This window comes from Capsella rubella, unplaced genomic scaffold (genome assembly GCF_000375325.1).
Source record: "Capsella rubella cultivar Monte Gargano unplaced genomic scaffold, Caprub1_0 scaffold_4, whole genome shotgun sequence".
In the NCBI taxonomy this organism is placed as follows: Eukaryota; Viridiplantae; Streptophyta; class Magnoliopsida; order Brassicales; family Brassicaceae; genus Capsella; species Capsella rubella.
Window position 1 is genome coordinate 8,190,352 of NW_006238920.1, and position 22,852 is coordinate 8,213,203.

Genomic DNA, 22,852 nt, shown 5'->3' on the forward strand with positions numbered 1-22,852 from the left:
CTCTCCACAACTACATCAAATCCGCGTTGCCAGAACGAGTGTTGGACATTGTAGATGAATCAGTTCTTGGCAATGGTCTCAGAGTTGGTTTCCCTGCTGCTGAATGTTTGACGCTGATTTTTGAGGTGGGGCTTCGGTGTGCTGAAGAATCTCCGACGAACCGATTGGGAGTGAGTGAAGCTACAAAGGAGTTAATCTCGTTGAGAGAGAGATTTTTCAAAGCTACAAGGACAGCCAGACGTTGAAGTGTTTATGGTTACTATGTGCCCTCTAAATTATCGTTTTCATATTTGTGTAATTTGCCCTTTTATGTACTCATATGCTTGCATAATCTTTTTACTGAATGTTTGTTATTTGCTGCATACCAAAGATGAATTTTGTGCTTAAAATCACAATTGAGAATCCTCGATAAGTTGAACCAAGACAGTGATCATAGTTCCAAATAATAAGTTGAACCAAGAGAGGTAGAGGACATAGATGGCTTTGATGAATCAATGCGGAGACAAGCTGAACCAATACAATTCACAAGTTGTCAGATGCTTCGAAAAACTGTAAAAACCAAAAAGTTGGAAAATAATGGAGACCGAGAGATGTGTTTACGTGCTCAAAGGGGTCATTAGTTTCTCCTTAGGAAGGGGTTATTAAGCATGAACGGCTCATCCGATACAGAAGGTCTTGCCGGAAGAACACATTTTCCTTATTGTAGAACTTTACCCTGCATTTTACAAATACAAGATCATTGCTGCAGCTTATAAGTTCCTCATGATTCCGAAGACTAAAAGTAAAAAACCATAATGATGAACAATAGAGAGTTCACAAGCCTCACCTTGAACAGTAAGATTACTCTCATGCCTGGAATCAATACAATATATATTTCAATCCCTGTGCAAAGCTATTTTATGCCGTCAACATCGACATCTACCAAAAGCACGAGAGAGCATTGCTTCATCTTATCTATAAAAGCTCTATCGTCTACATACCTGCTAATTTATCAACTGATCTCATCTTTAGAAACGCACTGACACAGTCTTAATAACAGAAGAAAGCAGAAGACTTATTACTGGATGAACCGCTTATTAACACCATCATATCGATATTTTGGCACCAGAAATACGTCGTCGATGACCGCCAAGGAATTTAGAGTCGTGGTAAATTCATCTGCGGCTTCTTCAATCACGTTCAGAATTGATTCTTCATCGATTGTAGCAGAGCCTGCAACATTTAATGAAATCGCAACGATATGTGAATCGGTAGTCATATTCATATATAAGAGGGAATCAACTAATCAAGGCAATACGTACGTGATATCTGCTGGAGGCGATTGAGAAGAAGAGTAGTATCTTCATCGGGGAAGGGTACAATCATCTCTAGGGCATCTACTTTGAGGCGGTATCGGTACCTGCCTCTCTATATCTTTCCTTCTCATTCCTCTCGCAGCCTCCTCTGTTTTTTTCTTTTCTCTCTTTTGTTTGCTTCTCTTGTAAGTTAGTAATAAGTATCTTTCTGGAAAATCCCCAAGTCCGCGGGAAACGAATTTCAGAAGAAACCTTTTAAATATTTTGGATATGTTATTTACCCTAATTACCCCTCCAACGACAAGGACGCTAAACCGGGTTGACTTTTGATAAATGGCTAAATAACCGATTCAGATTTCAAAACAACCACTAACAATCCAAGATTGGCAGAAATGTCTTCGGTCTTTTGAGAGACGGCGGTTCCAAATCCCAAGTAGTTCGATCCTATGTTGGTCACTGGTTTTGATAGGGTGAAAAGGACTCAAGTTTAAGTACCAAGCCTGGAATTATATAATGGCTTTACAGAATAGTCACTATGAATGGTGTAGTTGCTACTCACTACTCACTAATTAGTCTCTGTACAAAAAAATATAATCGACTGTGGCAAAGCTACTAAACAACATATGCTCTCAGTGTAAGGAGAGGAGCTACAACTTTATAAAGGGATGATTGTAACTCCTTCTATATAGTTTTTGTCACCTGTTATTCGGTCCAGTCTATTAGTTCACAACGAGGGACACAGATTTTTGACTGTTGTTCTTCAGCATCTGTATCATTCACAACACCTCTACACCCTTGGAAGCCACATGAACATGAGAGGCGCTCACCGATTGAAAGGAACCTGAAAATCACAAGATCAGCAGCAGTAGAAAGTATGACTAGAATATCTTTGATGATTTAAAGAGAATAAAAATTGAAACCTATAGTCATAGGTCAGCTCTTCCCACTTAGGGATATCCCTCTTTGCGAAAATGATAATGTGCTCCTCTCCATTAACAGTGATGACTCTTGAATAGCAATTGGGCTGCATAAGAGTAAATGCAATATGCTTAGTTATTTTTTGCAGATGCTAACCAAATTGGACATAAGCAAATAGTCATACCACGCAGGAATGATTAATCAGGTGGGCAATGCTTCCTGCCCTTGTAGCATCTATGACTCGCTTATCATCAATTCTAAACATGTAAGTCCCTGCACCCTATCACATAAGAAATATTTGTTTTTTTTCCTCAGATATTGATTAACTCATTGGCATCCAATATTTATACTATTAAGGGAATGCTACGAAAGAATATTGCTCGAATAAGAAGAAAACAAAAGGTAAGAAAAATACATAAGTTTACTGTTATAAATGATAAATAAATGTACAGGTTACTGTTTATTGAATCTTCCGTCTAGCAACAAAAATGTAGAAAGTTAGTAAAGTCAAAAATACCTACCACCAATGAATTGTATATAAGACGTTCTCTCTTGTCAGCTATAGACGGTCTAACAAGTTCTCCGGTGTATTCAATCATCTGCACAGGAATCATAAAATGTTTTCATGAGTGACACTTTCCAAAGATGAAATGTCCAGTTCAAGGTATGCTCACCATATCTCCGGCCCTGTGTGGAAGCTTTGCAAAGATGCCAAAACCATGAATTCCTGATTTCCCTAAAAACAAACCAAAAGAAAAACACAGAGAAAAGAAGATTCTGAAAGAAGCTTAGGATTATGACTAGATCATTCTGAAAGGAAGCCTACAAATTATTTTATCTTACAGAAATCCTACTATATTTTTAAATCTTCGCGGAACTTAAGGAAGAATCAATGCTTACCAAATGCTAATCTCTTCCTATATGTATCCTTCATGTATCTATATTTCTCAGCCATACAAAGAATGTTGTTTGGCGTATTCATCTGCGACACCTTGGACCCGCGAACGGACTCATCAGTTGAAAATTCAAGACTAGAGTAACCACCAATAACATATGGCTTATTCTCAACAAATAACCGCTTTGAAGAAGCAGCCGCAAGAGCTTCAGGTTCCTTCCGCCCTCTTCTGCCAAAACAATTATAAGGCTCTGCAACAATACACAAAAATTATGTCAAAATAATCATTTAGACTGACTCATAGGATGCAAACACAAATAAAAGTTGGAAAAAAAACATGAATAAAATGCATGAGACGAAATTTGTATCAAATACAAAAAGATGTTTGTATAGAAACTAAGAAATTACTATGTTAAGAGGATATGTAAGAACATGAAAGTTAACAAAACAAATGGCCATATGCGAGCGAGGTTAAAGAAATATGAGGAAAACAATCCTATCACAAAAGTTTGGGGTGAATCAAAATTTTAATCCTAGCATGTAGCTACATACCAGTTCGAGCACAGCCAGATGGATTAGGTGGTGGGAGATACTCGGAAGATTTATGAGTAACGGATTTGATCCTGTCTTCTGATCCTAGGCAGGCAATTGATGTTTGTCGATGCCTCTTGCAGAATGAAAGCATGCGGATACACTGATCTGCTTCTTCATCCTCCACGGATAAAAGAAAAAGTCTATCCTCATTCTCAAGCTACATGGACAGTCAGGAAAGCCATAATCAGTAAGAAACATCTATTTTGTGGATTTTCTGTGTTTGAATACATGTGCATAAGTGTGAATGCGAAATTTTCTGATTCCCTGTAAGATATGGAAAGTACCTCAACACAGAGACCAGCAGCACGCGCGCAGAGTGGATGATATGCCACACGACAAGAAATGTTCGAACACTGAAAATATAGTCATTTTAAATTATATTTCAACCCTTTGTAGCCATTGACTGTAAAAATGGAATGCACAGTCGTTTAAATGATATATGTAGCGACAAGATTCCATTATTAAGAGGATACACAAGATAACTACCAAACAGAACTGTAACGTCAGTAGACCAATAAGGAGACTGAACGGGAGTTAAACAGTCCATATATATGCGCTGAAAAAATTCATAGGTTCCACATTACTGTCAAGTGGATTTTAAACATGTATCATACATTATCGAATAAATTGATATTTCTGTAATAGTCACCAACTTCAGAAGCAATAGAAACTCCAAAAGGAATTATGCAGCATTTTTGTCAGGCAATTTCAACTAGATTAATTTTCTATGTGAATAGGAACACAATGCATAAGAATGATTCAGTTCTATTAACATAGAACAAAATCTTACTTGGATACAAGCTCCATAAGATACCCCACAGATGGTGCACATTAATTTCCAGCGATCCTAGTTTTAAGAGTAAGGAAAGAGGGAGGAATAAGAGTTTTGAAAAGCCCACAGTACCAAGGTAAAGGAAACTGAAAGGAAATGAGTACATACCTTACTGACTTTATTCACCCCATCAATCGGTTCCATCTTCTTGACATCAGATAAACATGTTTCTGGATAAAATAACAAGTGTTAATTTGTAAAAAGGAAAGTACTACAGCCAATTATTCAGTAGAGATCAGACTAATACAGAACAACAACTCATTAAGATTAAACCTGGGATCCATATAGCACAAGCCAGATGAGCCCACCCTCCATCAGTTGTCGGCTTCATAGCACCGCCTAGAAGAATTTACAATTGTTAACTAATGAAAGCACATAACTCCATACAACAAATGGTACGGTAGAATTACCTACTACAGGACAAAGACAACACCGTGGAGTTATATCAGGAGCACCAGGACGACATAAGTTGCATAACCACAAAGCACCATCACAGGGTTCTAGCTCTCCATAGCATTTAGCATGGACCTAGTCGTAGACCAGAAATTCAAATTGAGTCATACCCAAGAGAAAGAAAGAGCATAAGGACTATAGAGTATACATCCATGAGATATATGATAGCTTAAAAAACTCAGATCATGAGCAATACCATCATTCTACATTTATCACATTGCAGGAACAAATTGTTCTCATACTCCTGCAGACAAAAATATATATATCAGAACTATTGAAGAGCAGAAGTTTGAAATCTCATGAGAAACAAAAAAAAATGCACTCATTACCTCATCCATGTGGCAGACATTGCATTTATCGAGATCTTTCCAGTCAACACGGACAGGTCGGTAACCAGTAGGCTGATTTTGATGCCTTCCCAAATTATGTTTGCACATGGAAACATTGGATGATTGTCTGGACTTTGATAAACCCTGCTGGGAGTTTGTTTATAGGGTGAGACACAGTTTCAGTATAGTCACCAGAAGCTAAACAATACTGCAATGATGTAAAACAGGGAGCATGCACCAAGCAGTACAAAGAGAATTAATCGTAAAAGTTTGCAAAATCTAGCAACCACCTTGATAGGTATCTGCCTCATGATTTAATAATAAGTGATATGTTCTACAAAACGTGTTTTGCTATAAAGACTCCAGAACAGAACTCTACTCTTTAGTTTCACTAAAACCACAAAATTTTCTTACAATCAATAGACCAAATGCACATTTTTATCATTAGAAACTCTCTGTAAATACTTGCGCAGCTGGCTTCAGTTAAGAGTGTTAAATTAATTCATACAGTTTTCTTACAGAAGAGAACTTGGTTTTGTGCATCAAACATTCATATTAAACATAAGTGAGACATGCTTATACATTTTAGAGACAAAACAAAAGTCAGGGTACCACAAAATGTTCAGTGCCCAGGCAGTTCTATGATTCTTATGAGACCGAAATGCATGTGCAAGCAGATCATCATGAAACACATGAACACCACTTTCAAATAATTTTACATACAACGATAAGTTACCTGTACAAGTTTAATGACTTCCGGGTTGGAGAGACCAAACATGTCTGTCCCAGATCCATTTAGCTCCTCACCCAAAATATTAGGACTATCAGTAGTATTCTGGACCTTTCTTATCCTGTTATATATTTTGTTCCAGCAGGCGGATGGAGTAAGCCCTTTGAACTGCGTAAAATTAGTTACCCATATTAGCCAGAGATAGACTCTTGACCTGAAAACTTCAATAAAACAGATAGTAGTAGATATGTTTAACTCACCTGCTCTCCACTATCTGCAGTCACTCTAAACAGAGGACGTGTCTTTGACTCGGCATCTCTGAGCACTTCCATCTTGTACAAGGCAGATGCACTATAATCTGCTTAAAACCAAAAGCAACAACCCACGTCACATTGATGAACTAGTCTCAGTCAACCAAACATGGAAAAGTACCTGATTTATAAGGAAAAACCAAAAAATGATAACAAATAACCTTTTAATGATATGAATTTTCTCATTGCCGTATACCCTTCAGGCCAAATATGATTCTCATCCTTGAAAAACTGAGAGTCTGTCACAACCTTTCCTGTAAGACAATTCATACACCTATATATTATAAATGGAGTTCATTCCTACAGCCAACTGAAAATAATCAACCATAGAATGAAAGATTATACATCATACTTGTAAGTTTCAAGCCTTACCAAGATTAATTATTCGCAGATCCCCTATTATATGCTGGAAATCTACATGTTCTGTTGGTCTTAACCACACTTCTCCGTCATTAAGAGGATCACCACCTGAGTTTCCCTCTTCTGTACTATTAGCCATATCGGAGTCAGCTCCTTTTTGAAGTTGACTCATCCGTGCTGGAAGCCTGTGTTGCTTCAGATAACTGGGTGGGCAAATAACAGAAATTTCAGGACAGGCAACATGTCCAGGTTTCAAGAAACATCCGGAAGATATTATTGGTCTAATTGTTAATGCAACATGTACTGGAGAGTCAAGAAAGCAGAATGCCAAAGAAAAGCGAGAGGGACTTGCATTTTTGCTTCCTGCATGGCCTCTTCAAACCGAGGTTGTCTGCACTTCAAGTGAGATGACGAAAGAAGCCCTTTGATAAATGAGATTGCTTGCTTTACTTTTATTCTATAAAACCAAAGGATGTTAACTTCAGCTTGATAATGTGTGACATTGATCTAAACATCTCAGTAGCAAAACGAGATATTTATATATCTAGGAAACACTGACTAACCTAGCAAAATCATGAGTGCCAAAAAAGTGGACCAAGAGTGATCCTCCTCCAGATACCTTGTTGTTTAGACCTTTCCGTTCTCCAATCACGGATTCATCTACAATAACTGCTGGCCACATCGCATGACCTGTCCGAATAGGAAAGCAAATCAGTTCTATGGAAGTCAGTAGGTAGTTTTCTTTTTCTATATGCTCCCAACAGCATCAACTTGCTGATAGATAAAGAGGGTTATTTATAAAGACATATGTATACAAAGTGGAAGTTAGTTTAGTACAAACCAGCTAGTTTTGCCCATACAATGTCTCCAGGCTCAAAATCTTGACATCCGTCCAAAGTAGCTGCCAGTACAACCATCTCATCGTAATCACAGACACCAACAGTCACATTACTAGTACAAAACTTCAGATGTAACAGCTCCATCTCTTCACGAGAAACCAGAAATTTGATCATTTCACGATCAAAAACTATATGCTCTTCATACCCATCCCCATATTTGACCTAAAGAATTTAACAACTGTTAGAGGAGTAAGCTTTTACATATTCCATAGCTCACAAAAATACCCAACTCAGAACTCAAGTAGAGTAGAGAACTACTTACAGTGTGATGCTTTCTCTCCGCACTGTATCCAACAATAGAACCTTCATACCAAAGAGCGTCCAGGGGCCAAAAAACCTAGGGATTAAACGATAGTCCATTGTTAAGATGTCCCCTTCACGAAAAAGTGGAATGCAATAGCTTAAAGTGGACAATTGTCTAGTTAAAACACTCGCCTGGCATTGCAGCCCTATGAAACTTGTAGAATCCACACCATCATAACTCAACCTGCCACATTAAAACCCCATCATACAACACTAAAAAAATAGTAGTCGCCCACTAACAATTAAAGGTCAACAGATTCAAAGTCTGAACTAAGAATATCATCAGTGCAAATTAACAGCTCGGAAAAGACCACACAATTTCCAAAGTCCATGACTTTCAACAGTTAAAAAATGATAGATAAACCCTAACCTGACCCATTTCTTAGCTGAACGAGAAGCAAGAGTCGCCTTATCCTGATCTTTGATAGAAGTGCCCTTCCTTCGGGATGATCCATTTTGCTTATTTCCGCTAAACGCATTGTTACCCTTACACCTTCTTAACCCAATTGAATTCACACTCAATTTTCTCAACTCGCAGTTATCAATCTTCTTTCTCTTCGTCCCCTCAAAACAAGTAATTTCATCGAGCTCCACGTCTGCAGCCTTCACAGCCACCGCCTGATCTAGTAAATACTCCCTCCGCGGTCTCTTACGGCGGCGATAGTAGACGCGAACAATCTCAGGACGCTGAGTCCGCAACTTGTAATCATCCGAACGACAACAATCGGCACTAGCACTCACACCGTTACCTTCAACGTCAAATTGCTCAATCATCGGAAGCTTCTGGGCCTTGACCTTCTTGGACATCAGACTGTGGGAACCAACCGCGCTAACACAGCACAATGCCGAGGAGGTAACAGTGTACATACTATCAATAGACTCGTAGCGAATTGGAGCTTCCACGAGGTCGTGAACATCAATTTCGATCTGGGTATCATTCGAAACACACGCCATGGAGATTAAATCGGAAGGAGAAAGCACAGGGCTTCGTAAAGTAGACACCTTTGCCCTGCTCACTCTCCTTCCTTCGCTTAAACCCCCAAATCTTTCGAGTGTTTTCGTGGATGAGAGAAATTAGGGTTTACAAAGTAGAATCGATGAAAAGGGGTGAAGAGAAAAAAAAGAAAAGAAAAGGCGACAGATCCTTTGGAGGGAGAAGCCAAAGGCTTTTATCGGTTTCCCGCCGGGTTTATTAAGATGAGTTTACAACCTTTTTTGAGATCTAAATCTAATGCTCTCTCTCTCCTTATATATCACCGCATCTATACGATTATAGTGTATGTATATATGTGAAGCAAATATCTGAATTTTTTAAACAAAATTATGCAAAGTTTCACAAAAATTGTCCATATTATGAAGAAAAAAAGAGAATACTTTGACAACAAAAATTTAAACATTTCAATGTCAGATGTATATGTCAAACTTATGAATATGTCAAATTTTTGTTTTCACATATTGTTGTCAACAAAAAATTATAGACTCGATCATTCCTATATAGATTTCGTAAGTGATATCAATTTATTTCTATTTTGCTTGTAATTGTGTAATTATTTTACATTTATCTCTTTGTATAGATATTATAATTATATCTTATCCTTGTAGATATTATAATTATAAATTTATTTCGTGTAGAAGAAAACAAAATTGAAATTTTAAATTTGATCATTTAATGAAGTTTTTAGTTGATATAAATTTTAAATTTCAATTTAGTTATAGAATTTTTGTAATTGTATATTCTCTAGAGATTTGGGTTCATAAAGATTTAGTAAGCTTTTGGACTGACTAAATGAGATACCGATATCAATACTCCACGTCTAAATAAATTTGTACAAGACGTTATATATGGTGCTTCGCGAGGACATCTCGGGTTGGCAGCAGCGGGAGGAGTTTTGAGGGATAATGATGGCAATTGGCGTGGCGGGTTTTGTGTCACTTTGGGTGTTTGTTCTGCACCGTTGGCCGAGTTATGGGGTGTCTACTACGGGCTACTTATACCATGGGAGCGTCGGGCTACGCGTGTCGAACTTGAGGTGGATTCAGAGGTGGTTGTGGGCTTTCTTACGACAAAGATAAGTGACTCTCATCCGTTGTCTTTCCTAGTACGCTTGTGCTATGACTTCTTATCAAAGGACTGGATAGTCCGTATTAGTCATGTGTATAGAGAAGCTAATCGTCTTTCTGATGGATTAGCGAACTATGCTTTTACTTTATTGTCGGGTTTTCATATGTTTGATGTTGTACGAGAGAGCGTTAAGCCTCTTTTATTGGATGATGCTAGTGGGTCTACTCGAACACGGAATATGCGTTTGTAAGTTTTTGTTTTTTGAATAAATTGCGGGGGACATTGTCTCCCGTTTCCTACCAAAAAAAATAAGGGACTAAGGGTGTATCAACCATGGTTGAATTGTAATTGCATTTCCTTATGCGGCATCTGATGCTTGCTATTGCTCTAAATGGATCCACACAAAGATGTTATATACATTGAACAAGTAAGAATGTACACATATCAATATATCAGGGTGTGTACTTGTGTCCAACTGATGACCTTCATATTATTTAGACATAATGGTGATGGCTATATTCACCTTTTAGCGATCTTAATCTCGAAGATTTGTTCTATAGTTATTATTTAACTACACTTTATAGTAATATTTTTCAGCAAACAATTACTATTTTCTGTCGTTAGGCGCTGCTACTTTTATTAACGACCGTTTTAAATAATATGAGTATTATTTTTTACCATCTCTTTTAAATAAACTGTTGGTTAAATTTAAAACGAAACATACATTGTTATTTTTAGTCGCTAGCGACAAAAGAAATAACAGAGCAAATGTCGTTTTTTAGATATCCAAGGCATATTAACAGGTTATCCACCCTATACTTTATAGACGTCTCGATGGATTTTGTTGTCAAAATATCCAACCACACATCATTTGTTGGTTGGCTTTCTCTAGGCATCCAAAAAGAAAGAAGTTGGACTATACACTGTATGGTCACACAATACAGTTCGCTCATGTCATCTTGACAATGGATGGCATTAATCATCTTTTACTTGGACATATATATTAATCGAATTAATCATTTTAATATTCTGCATCAGCTATACCAAGTACCAACCACATTTTCAATGTTTTTCTTATTTTTAAACAATAGGACCGGAACACTTGTCTTTGTTGGTCTCTAACTAAATTCATTTAAGGAAATAAAATAAATAAAATCACATATTCAGACCCAAAAAAAAAAACCCGGTACGAATTAAACCGGCTATATAGGACCCGGGTCAACCAAAAACCGAAATTGGGTGGTTAGTTAAACAACCCTAGGGATTTAAATACTCTATATCGTCCAGCTCTATTTTGTCCCTCTCCTCCACTCTCGCCAACTATTATCAAAATCTTCTTCTCCTTCTTCTCCGCCATTCTTGTCGCTCTAAAACCCTATCATGCTCTTTTGAGAATCTCCCCTGCTCAATTCAGCTCTATCCAGGGCTTTCGAACTTGATTTTTTTCATCGAATCCACCACTGCCTCCACTGATCGTCAACAAGGTTTACTCTGTCTAGTGTCCCGATTTTTCAAACTCCACGGAGGAGATGGATCTGCATAGCCTCTCGTTGATCCTTCGGGCCGCCGCCCTCAGCCCGATTCCCGATGAACGCAAAGCTTCTGAGCAGCAGCTCAATCAGGTTTCTCAGTTTTCACTTAAATTCTCTTTGGATGTATGTGTACACGGTTGCTGGCTTTTGATATTCCCAGAAATGTAGGAGCTTTTTGATAGGTGTATCTTAAAGTTTGAGCTGAGTTCATGTAGAGATATTTCTTAAACGTTTTAACTTTGCCGATTTATATTCCAAAATATTTCAAAGCCCATTTCATTTTTGAGAAATGTTTATTTGCTTTACTCTCCCGTATATAGTCAGATTTCAATGGCGTTACAGTTGTAATTTTACTACCACTAATGGATCAAGTTCTGCTGTTCTGATGCCCGTTATTCTCTGTCTTGCAGCTGCAGTACACACCTCAGCATTTGGTGAGGTTATTGCAGATAGCCGTGGATGGAAATTCTGACATGGCAGTGCGTCAAATTGCTAGTATTCATTTCAAAAATTTCATTGCTAAGAACTGGTCACCTGAGGATTCTGGTAATAATTTGTACCGTAATCATCTTTTCCCGGCCTAAATTTTGCAAGATCTTATATTAATTTGCATATTTTGTGGCGCAGGAATGCCACAGAAGATATTGCAAAGCGACAAAGAATTGGTTAGAGATAATATCCTCGTCTATGTCACCCAAGTCCCAACCTTACTCAGGTAAATTTACAAGATAGTTTTTGGACTTATCACTGAAGTCATTTCGTTAGCTGATCTCTGACGTGATCTAATTTTAAGCGATTTTTTGAAAATATATGTAACATGTATGGCTAATCATGCCTACAAATTGCTCATCATCTTGTCTGATAGATTTTCTTCAAGCTGATAGTCCTCACGTCAATATATACATCTTTGGATTTGCCTTTGCAATATCCATAGTTACTAGATATAAAAAACGGCAGATAGAGGATGATTTTTCTGAAGTTTGCATTTTTCTCATGACCTTGGTCCCAACAGTATCTTCCATAAGCCTCAACAACAGCCATAATTTGATCCTTTCCCTAAATTTTGTATCCAGATCACAACTTGGAGAGTGCCTCAAGACAATTATTTATTCTGACTACCCAGAACAATGGCCACGTCTTCTGGATTGGGTGAAGTACAACTTGCAAAATCAACAAATTTATGGGGCTTTGTTTGTGTTGCGGATACTCTCTAGAAAATATGAGTAAGTTCATCACATTCCATTTCATATTCGTATGCCTGCGTGTATGCTTTAAAGGTTTGTTACTGAAATTATTGATATACTTCATCGAGTCAGCTCTATGATTATCTGCGTTGACAATAGCGCAGTTCCAACTCTTGCATGTATCATACAAGTAATAAGTAGTGTGACTAATAAATTTAGGTGGTAACCATTCCTGAGTAGAAAAAAATGAATAGAAGGGAAAGAAGTGCTAGGCAGAAGAATTGAGAGTGTTTAAACGTATTACTAGAACACAATGGTGTCCATGGCTCTGTCAATTCATGATGTCCTGTCAAGTTTTTGACCTTCCAGCTAAAAATGGAAGTTGCTCTTTACATGTAAAGAGGCAGCTAATTTAGATGACAGTCTCATTTTTTTCACACAAGTAGTCGATTGCGTTGATTTTATTTTCTAGGTTCAAGTCAGACGAGGAGAGGACTCCAGTTTCCCGCATCGTTGAGGAGACATTTCCTCAACTTTTGACTATCTTTAATGGGCTTATCCAGATACCAAATCCCTCTCTGGAGATAGCAGAACTTATGAAGTTGATATGCAAAATATTTTGGTCATCCATATATGTAAGTTTCTACAGAGATCAGTTACATGTGCCTCTGCGGAATTTTACATTTTATCGTCCTTAACATAATTTCCATATCCTTAAAACACAATTCGAACCAGTTTAACTGTTCTGTTTATTATTTGTTTTATCAAAGTGAAAGACGTGGACATGGATTCCTAGATAGGTGGTTTCAACTCCATCTGTGATCCCTCTTGTCTCTTTTTTCTTGTATCTGAGATTGTTAGTTGCATTGGATAATATCTTATCATATGCGCAATTTCCATATTTGTTCTCTTTTTTGGTTAAAAATATCTTCAACTTATAAATAAAAGATTAAAACCATGGGCTGGGGAGCGTATCACTGAACACCTCCCTGTTCTAGTTTTTTTTTTCATGATGATCGATGGATATCTTGATCTTTACTTTGTTTTAATTTTCAAGAAGAATCACCAGATGATCATTTTTTACTGTTCTCTGTGGGCAGCTGGAGCTTCCAAGGCAATTATATGATCTAAATGTCTTTAATGCCTGGATGGTTCTGTTCTTGAGTGTTTCGGAGCGTCCTGTTCCTGTTGAAGGCCAGCCTATGGATCCGGAACTTAGAAAATCTTGGGGATGGTGGAAGGTCAAGAAATGGACAGTGCACATATTAAACAGGCTCTATAGTCGGTATGTCCCAGATGTTAGAAAATTTTAAACAAAAATGTAAGCGTTGAAGGTTTGTTGATTATTTGTTACTCATTAATAGGTTTGGAGATCCAAAACTTCAAAGTCCAGAAAACAAACCTTTTGCCCAGATGTTTCTAAAGAATTATGCAGGTAGAATTTTGGAAGGCCACCTAAATTTCTTGAATACAATTCGTGTTGGAGGCTATATTCCTGACAGAGTTACCAACCTTCTCCTTCAGTACTTAAGCAACAGGTTTGTGTTACAATCCCTTGTAGACATTAGTTTACGTACATACATGCACACATTCAGTATCCCCACTTCACTAACTTGTAATATATTTTTAAAACAAAAAAAAAAGACTTATAATATCTCTGATATTATAAATATTTTTGGCACTGAATTTTAAGTTCTTAAAATTAATTAGAACACGTTTAGAATTTTATATTTTTTCAATACTTGTACACTATTGCATTATAGCATGTGTTACGATGTATTTTTATCATCTCCGCTGCAGTATAAACTACTACTTTATAGACATGTAAGTATATGAATTTTTTTGTTTGATCTCCTTGGTTAATATGTCTCAGTAATGATCGAGAATATAATGAGAACCTTAGCCAGGTAGGATTCAGTTTTTTTGTCTTTTCCTGCTCTTCTTAGAAAGGTGTATTCTTGAGAGTTTAGAATGTCATTGAATTTTCGGAGCTTTGATCTCTTACATGATCAATTAACTCGCTGCATATACTTTCTGAAATGGTTTAGAGTTCATGATACGATTTCTAATGACAAGCTAATTTATCTTATACATGCAAGATAGCATTCTGAACTTGGGATATTTAAGATGTCCCTTCATTTTCTAACAGATTTGGCATATGTAGTATTTCTCGTCAAAGGAATGTTATTCATTCACCGCAACTAATTCATTGTATCTGCAGCATTTTGAAGAATAGCATGTACAATTTGCTACTACCCCGGCTGGATGTTCTGCTTTTTGAGATTGTTTTCCCTCTAATGTGCTTTAATGATAATGATCAAAAGCTTTGGGAGGAAGACCCACATGAATATGTGAGGAAAGGCTACAGTAAGTACTACATAATAATTAATTTCATAAAACTCTTAATTTTAAAATACATCTTTTAAATGTTATTTGCTGTGCTCTAGATATCATTGAAGACTTGTATAGTCCGCGAACAGCGTCCATGGATTTTGTAAATGAGTTGGTTCGAAAACGTGGGAAAGAGAACCTTCCGAAATTTGTTCAGTTTGTCGTTGGGATCTTCAGGAGGTATTACATTTGAGCTCTTATGCTTGGAACTTGGTCTATTAGTTTTATTTTATTGACAACTTGCTTGTACACTGTTTGTAGTTATGACGAAGCTCCTGCAGAACATAAGCCTTATCGCCAAAAAGATGGTGCGATGCTTGCTGTTGGAGCTCTTTGTGACAAATTGAAGCAAACGGGTCCCTATAAATCTGAACTCGAGCGCATGTTGGTGCAACATATTTTTCCTGAGTTCAGTAGTCCAGTTGGACATCTTAGAGCAAAGGTATTTTTTGGCTTTAAACTGTGGTGTGGATATCTCAGTAATGAATTGTTACTACAATACTGTTGAGGTTTTTGTTTTGTATTTCCATGAATTATGTTGTACTGATACAATACTGTTTAGTTTTATATAGATATTCTTTGAGACACCCTTTGATCTGTTTGACTGTCCGTTCTGGATGTAGGCCGCATGGGTAGCTGGACAATATGCACATATCGATTTCTCAGATCAGAATAACTTTCGTAAAGCATTGCACAGTGTTGTTTCTGGACTGCGCGATCCTGACCTCCCTGTTCGTGTTGATTCTGTTTTTGCATTGCGTTCATTTGTCGAGGCTTGTAAGGGTATGTGTTTTTCTCCTACACATTTGTATATTGGATGAATGCTTTTGCACTTGTTTATCTGTGCGTGTTGGCCTCTTGATTCTGTATGGCTAATTTTTTTTTTTGTCAAATGCAGATTTAAATGAGATTCGTCCAATCCTCCCTCAGTTACTTGATGGTAAGTTACCCTTCTTTATGAATACGAAATGTTCAGTACTGTCGAAGTAAAATAATGCTTCAAATTTATTGTCATCTTGCTTCCACCAGAATTCTTCAAACTCATGAATGAGGTAGAGAATGAGGACCTTGTATTTACTTTGGAGACCATCGTAGATAAGTTTGGCGAAGAGATGGCTCCTTTTGCTTTTGGATTATGTCAAAATCTGGTAAGAAAAACTGTTCTCTATGACTCTTGTTTTCTTGAATATTTAAAGTAGGCTATGTATATGTATTTCTTTCTTTCCTTTCAGGCGGCTGCATTTTGGAGGTGTCTAAACACGTCAGAAGCCAATGATGACTCGGATGACATGGGAGCTTTGGCTGCAGTTGGTTGTTTGCGTGCCATAAGTACAATTCTTGAATCTGTTAGCAGTCTTCCACAGCTGTTTGTTGAGATAGAACCAACTATACTTCCAATAATGCAGAAAATGTTGACCACTGATGGCCAAGGTATAATGATATGAGTTTCTCATTTAGCTTTGGACTATAGTTTGTAGACTCTGGAGAACATAATTAAGTTATAGTTGTGACCAGATGATGTACTTTTGGACTGCTCCGTTAGCTATTTGGGTTCATTCCATTAGTATGTTTTTTTTATGGGAATTTTATGTCCATTATTTTTGTCAGCCCTTTGTAGTGTCGTTGCATCATGATCTCAAGATTATTCATTTCCTTTTGAAGCTATCTAATAATTGACACTGAAGTATTTATGTTCTCATCCTATTTGTTATGGCAGAGGTATTTGAAGAAGTTTTGGAGATTGCATCATACATGACATTTTATTCACCTAACATTTCCTTGGATATATGGAGTCTCTGGCCTTTAATGGTGGAAGCATTGGTTGATTGGGCAATTGATTTCTTTCCAAGTATGGCTTCTCTCACATTTTTTTTTCATTCTAGATTCTACAGTTGACTGCATCACTGTAACACTTCCATGTTATTCATTGTTTTCCTTACGTTCACTTAAGTTACTCTTTGAAAATTCAGATATTTTGGTTCCGATGGACAACTTTATATCAAGGGGAACTGCTCATTTTCTCACTTGCAAGGAGCCCGACTATCAGCAAAGTCTATTTAATGTTCTCTCAACTGTGAGTACTGTAATTATATGTATGTGCTTGTTCATTGTTGTAAAGAACTGTAAGGTCTTACCATTCTTGCACATATCATGAAGCATAGAATCTTCCTTTGTTTAACAAATTTTCTGACTTTTCTTGCTGCCAAAACATTTATAAGCATCTCTTTCGCTGTACAAGCACAGTTCTTATATGTCAGCATGACATTAGCATTTATTACCTTCATAGCTAATATATGTCTCACGTTTCCACTTCTACAGCTTATGACTGACAGAAACATAGAAGACAGTGATATTGAGTCGGCTCCAAAGCTTATTGAAGTTGTTTTCCAGAATTGCAAAGGGCAGGTGGATCAGTGGGTTGAACCATATCTGCGACTCACTGTTGACCGGTTACAACGAGCTGAGACTTCATGTTTGAAATCTCTTCTTATACAAGTGGTAAGAACTATTGGAGGATTTGTTGGCTTGCTACTGGTTGATTTTTACTTACCTGTTTAGTATATTTAATCAAGTGTTATTATATAAATCAAGTGGCTCATATATGAACTGATTCTGCTGTTGATGATACAATGATAAATGACAAGCTTGATTTATGTTTGCAGGTGGCAAATATGCTTTACTACAATCCAGGCTTGACACTTGGTGTATTGCATAACACAGGACTTGCTTCCAAAGTATTTGACCTTTGGTTCCAGATGTTGCAGCAAAAGAGAAAAAGTGGCCTGCCTGCCAACTTCAAAAGGTATTGTTGATCCTTTTTGTTATGACATATCGGGTGCATCTTAGCTCATATGCGTAATGGTTGGACACTCTATTGTTCGCTTTGATTAGCTGACAAAGAGGTTCTCTATTTGTACCAGGGAACATGATAAAAAAGTTTGCTGCTTGGGTTTGACTTCGTTACTTGCTCTCCCGGGTGGTCAATTACCCGATGACGCGCTGCAGCAGGTTTTCAGGGCAACACTTGATCTTCTAGTTGCATATAAGAATCAGCTAGCTGGTATGTCCTGCTCATGATCCATTTTCTATTCGCTTGGCATTGTAATGTTTACATTTATTGCCTTTCCAATCTTTCCTCGCAGAAGCAGCAAAGGAAACAGAAGTGGACTATGAGGATGAAATGAATGGACTCCTCAGTGATGATGAGGACGGTGATGATGATGATGGGTCTGATGGGGAGATGGGGATGGATGATGCTGAGGATGGAGATGAAGCACAAAGCGTGAAGCTGCAGAAGTTAGCTGCGCAGGTTTGTCAAGTGTTTGTATCGACTTGCTTCCGTGAATCATACTTGTTGCTAGAATTGACTGTTATCCGATTCTTTTATCTGTTTCTTAGGCAAAGGCCTTCCACTATGATGAGGATGATGATGACGACGACGATTCCGATGATGACTTTAGTGATGACGACGAGTTTCAGTCACCCATGGATGAGGTGGATGCCTTTGTATTCTTTGTCGATGCAATTAGAGGTACCACTACATAAAATCCTTACCATTCGACCACTCAATACGATATGAAGCTTTTTTTTTTGTCTCTTGTGTACATCTTGCTTAATAATCACGTCCTTGTCCATTATACAGTTATGCAGGCATCAGATGCGCAGAGATTTCAGAACCTTAACCAGTCACTGGACTTCACTTACCAGGCGATTGCAAACGGTATAGCACAGCATGCGGAGCTGAGAAGAGTGGAGATTGAGAAAGAGAAGCAAAAGAAGTTAGCAGAAGCTGCTTCTACTCCTGTTGCTGCTCAGTGATCTTAAAGCTTTGGATCAAAGTGACAGTGTGGTACACAAATGGTGTCATTTTGGTGAGAGATTGTCGTTCATAATTATTTGGCATAGTGGCTTGCTTCCAGGTTATACAAATGAAGAAGCAGATTTGTGAATTTTAGCAGAAGCCATCATCTCTAGAACCTTGTGAAACCGTGTGGTTGCGGTTGATGAGGATGAAGTCTCTTATGATTTAAAAGGTGTGTACTATATTTCATCTTCTTCTTCTTCCGTGAGTGTGTTGTGTTGTGTCTCTTCTTTTTGAGTTGGTTGTATTCATAAAGGAGTTTTTTGGGAGGGTGGGGGATTTTGTGTACTCTTTATCTTATGCGCACAGAGTCTTGTCTGTCTTTTGGGATGATAGAATTTTTTAGGAAGAGCTACATTGAATTTTTGTGATCTCACAGAGAGATCAGCAAGGTCACATCAGGTTGTACGACCAATTCTTTCATAAAGTGATAATTACTATCCATGATTTATTTTTCAATCTCTTAATCGATTATATTCATAGAATTTATTAGTACCATTTTTCCCTTTTTAGTAAGAATCGAGGGCTCGGGGACTTGGGACGAGTTAACCGAGTCTAAGACGAAGAAGACGTTAAAAATAAAGGGAAAAAAAAACATCTGAAACGGCAAATAACACAACTAAGAAAAATGATTCCAGCTTCGAAGAATCTTCGTTAAGTGGTATAAATGTGAAATTTTACATTAAAAGACTTTGTCTACACTCAGATCCTAGACTAGAATCCTTCCCACTTGCTCATAAGCATTATGTTTTTTCACTTGCTCATAAGCATTATGTTTTTTCGTTGGGGTTACTTGCTTTATACCTGGACTAAAACCTTATATATAACCCATTTGTGACAATCAAAGTCAAAGGCATTTGGTGTCTCTGTACATTTTCTATATCAGGAAGCCAAACTAACTCTTTTATCATTTATCTACCTTTATCTTACCCGGACCTTGCTCTATCAAAACAGAGCATCTTTAGTTCTATTTGTGTAACGGGGAACTAGATCGCTTTGCTGCAACTGGAAAACTTCATTGCAAGATGGACTAAGTTGCAGGAATTCTCGAGACAAACCAGCCAGACGTGTCAACATTTGAGACTAAAAAAGATTGTTATCAACATTTGGGACAAAAGAGAGTAAAGAAGCCAAGATACCTTTTTTTAAGTTCAAGTGAGGTTTTTATGCAATTTGGTTTTGGCGTAAGTGTAAATATTCTTAAGAGTAGCTCCGTTGCATGTAGCTACTAATAGCTTAACCAGAATCATATTGATTGCTCAAAGGCTTCTTCGTGCTTAAAAATCTCTCATTCCTAGATACGGAAATGCTTTTGGTTGCTCTCAGATGAATAAGAAAACATTCATATCTCCTAAAAACAAGCTTTTTTATTCTCAAATAGTCAAATTGCAGAGACAATGGACAAAATATATCCCCAAGTATTTCCAAGGATTGAAATTTAAAGCCTTTTTCTACAGACTAGAAGAAGTCTGTGAAGAAGACGGCACAACGAACTCAACAACAATGGTAGAATCCACATAGTCCCGAACCTTATCCTTTTGCGAGTTCACCAACTCTTTCTGAGCATCCACAGCTTCCATTTCACTCAAATCCTTAAAATACGCAATCGAAGCAATTGAGAAACCTTTAGCTCTAGCCGGAGAAAAGTTTTCACCCACAGTGATCTGATCAATCCCAGGAAATTTCTCACTGAGTCCCTTAATCACTCCCGTAATCTCCGATTTCGCCTCATCGGATGCATTCTCTTTCAATTTGAGAAACGTGACTTTAGCAACCGAACCAGGAGGCGGTGCTACGGTACCGGGGATTCGATCCGCGATCCAATCAACGGCCATGATGTCATCACAGACCGGTAACACAGATTCCTTAACAACACGAACATGCTCAGGATGCGCACCGTAGGAGCTGAGATCCTCTTTAGATCCGTAACGGCTATGGAGGACGTGAGTGAAGGTGAAGGCGGAGGATCCGAGGCGGTGGAGAGGAGCGGCGGTGATGTGAAGCACCTGATCGAGAGAGGCAAGAGCGTTGAGGTTGTTAATCATGGAGGCGATTTTGTTGGAGTCAGCGTCGTCTTTAGCTTTGAAAAGGACGATGTGTTCTATGATCTGACTCTGTGGTGGGGTTGAAGAAGACATGGCGGTTACGGCGGAGAAGGAGCGGCGAGGGAGTAATCGGAGATTGATTGAGGAGGAGTGTTTGGTTGTGGAGATAGTGAAAGCTAAAGGTGAGGATACTAGCGGTCGGAGTCTTGCGCATATCATCTTTTTAAAGAATGGTCTCTTTGTGTGATTGTGAAGTGTGGTTCTGACTCAATTTGACCATTGGAGCCACTTAAACGTTTTTTTTTCTTTTTGCCTAAGTTTCATCGACAGTGGTTGGTGGGATGTAGTCATTGAGATTATCCAGAAATTAATTGTATAATCTATACTATTAATTGAGAAGGACAACTTGAAGCCAAACAGACCCAATTTTTTAAAAAAAAATTTCATGAAATATATTTCAGTTGCCAAACAAAACTAATGGCAGCAAAAATGTTTTAATAAATAAATAAATAATAAAAAACAGAAACTACCTATATTTATGGATCATACTAATTTTGTTGCCAAAAAAGTGGAAAATTAAATTCGAAAATCTCCATGTATATAACATATTTAACATTTTTAGATATTTTTAAACAATAATTTAATATTTAATAAAATCTAATCTATAGTATTTTTTATTTGGTTTATTGATTTTATTCAAGTGTTTATGTTATTTGTATTTTGTATAACTCTTATGATATGATATATATTTATTTTGCGTTACAAAAATCATCATATATATTTTTTTGTTTTATATTGATGTTTTAGGAAAAATAAAAGAAAAATAAATATGTTATATATTTTACAATAGCATAAAATATGGAGAAATATTCAACAAAATTGATATTTATATATTTCCTTGAAATATACTTAAAAAACCAATATAGCATGTGACCAAAAATAAAATCATCAAATAAACATTTTTTATTATTAACATCAATTTAATAATATATTAACTCCCCAATTTCGCTGGATATTAACTAATATGCAATTAGCATTTAATAGTTTTAAGTAAGTTCAGGAAATCATATCACACGATTATTATATTTTTCATATAATATAACATTGCCAATCCACAAAAAGAATTAAACAGTTAATGGAATAAAATAGTTATTTGAATTTTCATTACTTAGTAAAATATTTAATATATTTTTTGTTCAATTGATTCATTTCTTTTTGAAGATTTAAACAGAGATAAGTTCGTAGTTTATAAATGTGACTCTTTGCTTACATTTCTTCAAATTTTACGGTAATACAAAATAAAACATTATACTCTAATTACAAGGTATACGTTTCTACAACCTAATAATTAACGGTATTGTTTTTTTAAATGTTGTTAATTACATGCAATATAATGTTGTTTTTTAAAAAAAAAATATGTAAATGATGCCATTTATAAAAAAATATATATATAATCTTATCTTAGAAGGAAAGAACGAGCACAAAAAGAAACGGTTAATTCAAAAAAAAAGAATTATATAACTATTTCTCATCAAAAACAAGATGGTATAAAAAATTTGGAAACTTAAATTCAAGTTCAACTTTTAAATATCAAATGACGGGTATTATACATGAATATGAAATTTAAATAGCAAAAGTAAGTTTCAAATTACTTAAATATTTCAAATATCGGGACAAGAAATAACGAATACAGAAAGAGAACGAGTAATTTAATTAGTTAAATACAAGCTATATAATGTTGGTTTTTTTAAAAATGTAAATTATTTCATTTATATATAAAAAAATATGATATTATATTAGAGAAAGAACGGGATAGGTTCGACTGTCGTGCGCTCCGTACGAAAAATATCTAAACTA

At 36.7% G+C, this 22,852-nt stretch overlaps 4 protein-coding genes across 7 annotated transcripts in view; 2 read left to right on the plus strand and 2 right to left on the minus strand.

Annotated features, from left to right (window-relative positions):
• The window catches only part of LOC17888440 (probable LRR receptor-like serine/threonine-protein kinase At3g47570), a 2,745-nt gene extending 2,500 nt beyond the window's left edge, over positions 1 to 245 (plus strand). Inside the window, exon 3 of the mRNA XM_023784617.1 lies at positions 34 to 245. Within this exon, the coding sequence (XP_023640385.1) occupies positions 34 to 245 (212 nt within the window). The remainder of the gene's footprint in view (positions 1 to 33) is intronic.
• Positions 246 to 1,776: 1,531 nt separating this feature from the next.
• LOC17888256 (histone-lysine N-methyltransferase ATX1) lies at positions 1,777 to 9,117 on the minus strand. Of its 4 annotated transcripts, none has more exons than XM_006293537.2 (24): positions 8,290 to 9,117; positions 8,052 to 8,103; positions 7,879 to 7,953; positions 7,559 to 7,778; positions 7,281 to 7,407; positions 7,070 to 7,174; positions 6,730 to 6,920; positions 6,519 to 6,611; positions 6,307 to 6,404; positions 6,053 to 6,214; positions 5,317 to 5,460; positions 5,184 to 5,231; positions 4,945 to 5,062; positions 4,808 to 4,873; positions 4,643 to 4,704; positions 4,493 to 4,549; positions 3,987 to 4,055; positions 3,661 to 3,859; positions 3,114 to 3,359; positions 2,888 to 2,949; positions 2,735 to 2,812; positions 2,398 to 2,493; positions 2,216 to 2,319; positions 1,777 to 2,136 (listed from the first exon to the last, which is right to left on the minus strand). In XM_006293537.2, the coding sequence occupies exons 1-24, from the start codon at positions 8,871 to 8,873 to the stop codon at positions 1,998 to 2,000; spliced, it is 3,195 nt and encodes a 1,064-aa protein (XP_006293599.1). In that variant the 5' UTR covers positions 8,874 to 9,117; the 3' UTR covers positions 1,777 to 1,997. The 4 variants fall into 4 exon arrangements, with proteins under 4 accessions (XP_006293599.1, XP_023639574.1, XP_023639576.1 ...); XM_023783806.1 differs by having other exon boundaries at positions 5,317 to 5,463; XM_023783808.1 differs by lacking the exons at positions 8,052 to 8,103; positions 8,290 to 9,117 and having other exon boundaries at positions 5,317 to 5,463; positions 7,559 to 7,794; positions 7,879 to 7,955.
• A 2,170-nt stretch (positions 9,118 to 11,287) lies between these two features.
• LOC17889077 (importin beta-like SAD2) lies at positions 11,288 to 19,411 on the plus strand. Its single transcript, XM_006293543.2, has 22 exons — positions 11,288 to 11,603; positions 11,924 to 12,059; positions 12,141 to 12,228; positions 12,587 to 12,736; positions 13,170 to 13,332; positions 13,798 to 13,982; positions 14,062 to 14,235; positions 14,919 to 15,064; positions 15,145 to 15,268; positions 15,350 to 15,530; positions 15,712 to 15,871; positions 15,987 to 16,028; positions 16,118 to 16,236; positions 16,321 to 16,519; positions 16,806 to 16,937; positions 17,059 to 17,162; positions 17,408 to 17,587; positions 17,752 to 17,891; positions 18,010 to 18,149; positions 18,232 to 18,398; positions 18,488 to 18,620; positions 18,732 to 19,411. Exons 1-22 carry the CDS (start codon positions 11,511 to 11,513, stop codon positions 18,905 to 18,907), a joined length of 3,132 nt encoding a protein of 1,043 aa, XP_006293605.1. The 5' UTR covers positions 11,288 to 11,510; the 3' UTR covers positions 18,908 to 19,411.
• An 886-nt stretch (positions 19,412 to 20,297) lies between these two features.
• On the minus strand, positions 20,298 to 21,350 carry LOC17889646 (stress-response A/B barrel domain-containing protein UP3). The gene has a single exon (XM_006295754.2). The coding sequence runs from the start codon at positions 21,212 to 21,214 to the stop codon at positions 20,402 to 20,404; it is 813 nt and encodes a 270-aa protein (XP_006295816.1). The 5' UTR covers positions 21,215 to 21,350; the 3' UTR covers positions 20,298 to 20,401.
• Between the last annotated feature and the right edge of the window lie 1,502 nt (positions 21,351 to 22,852).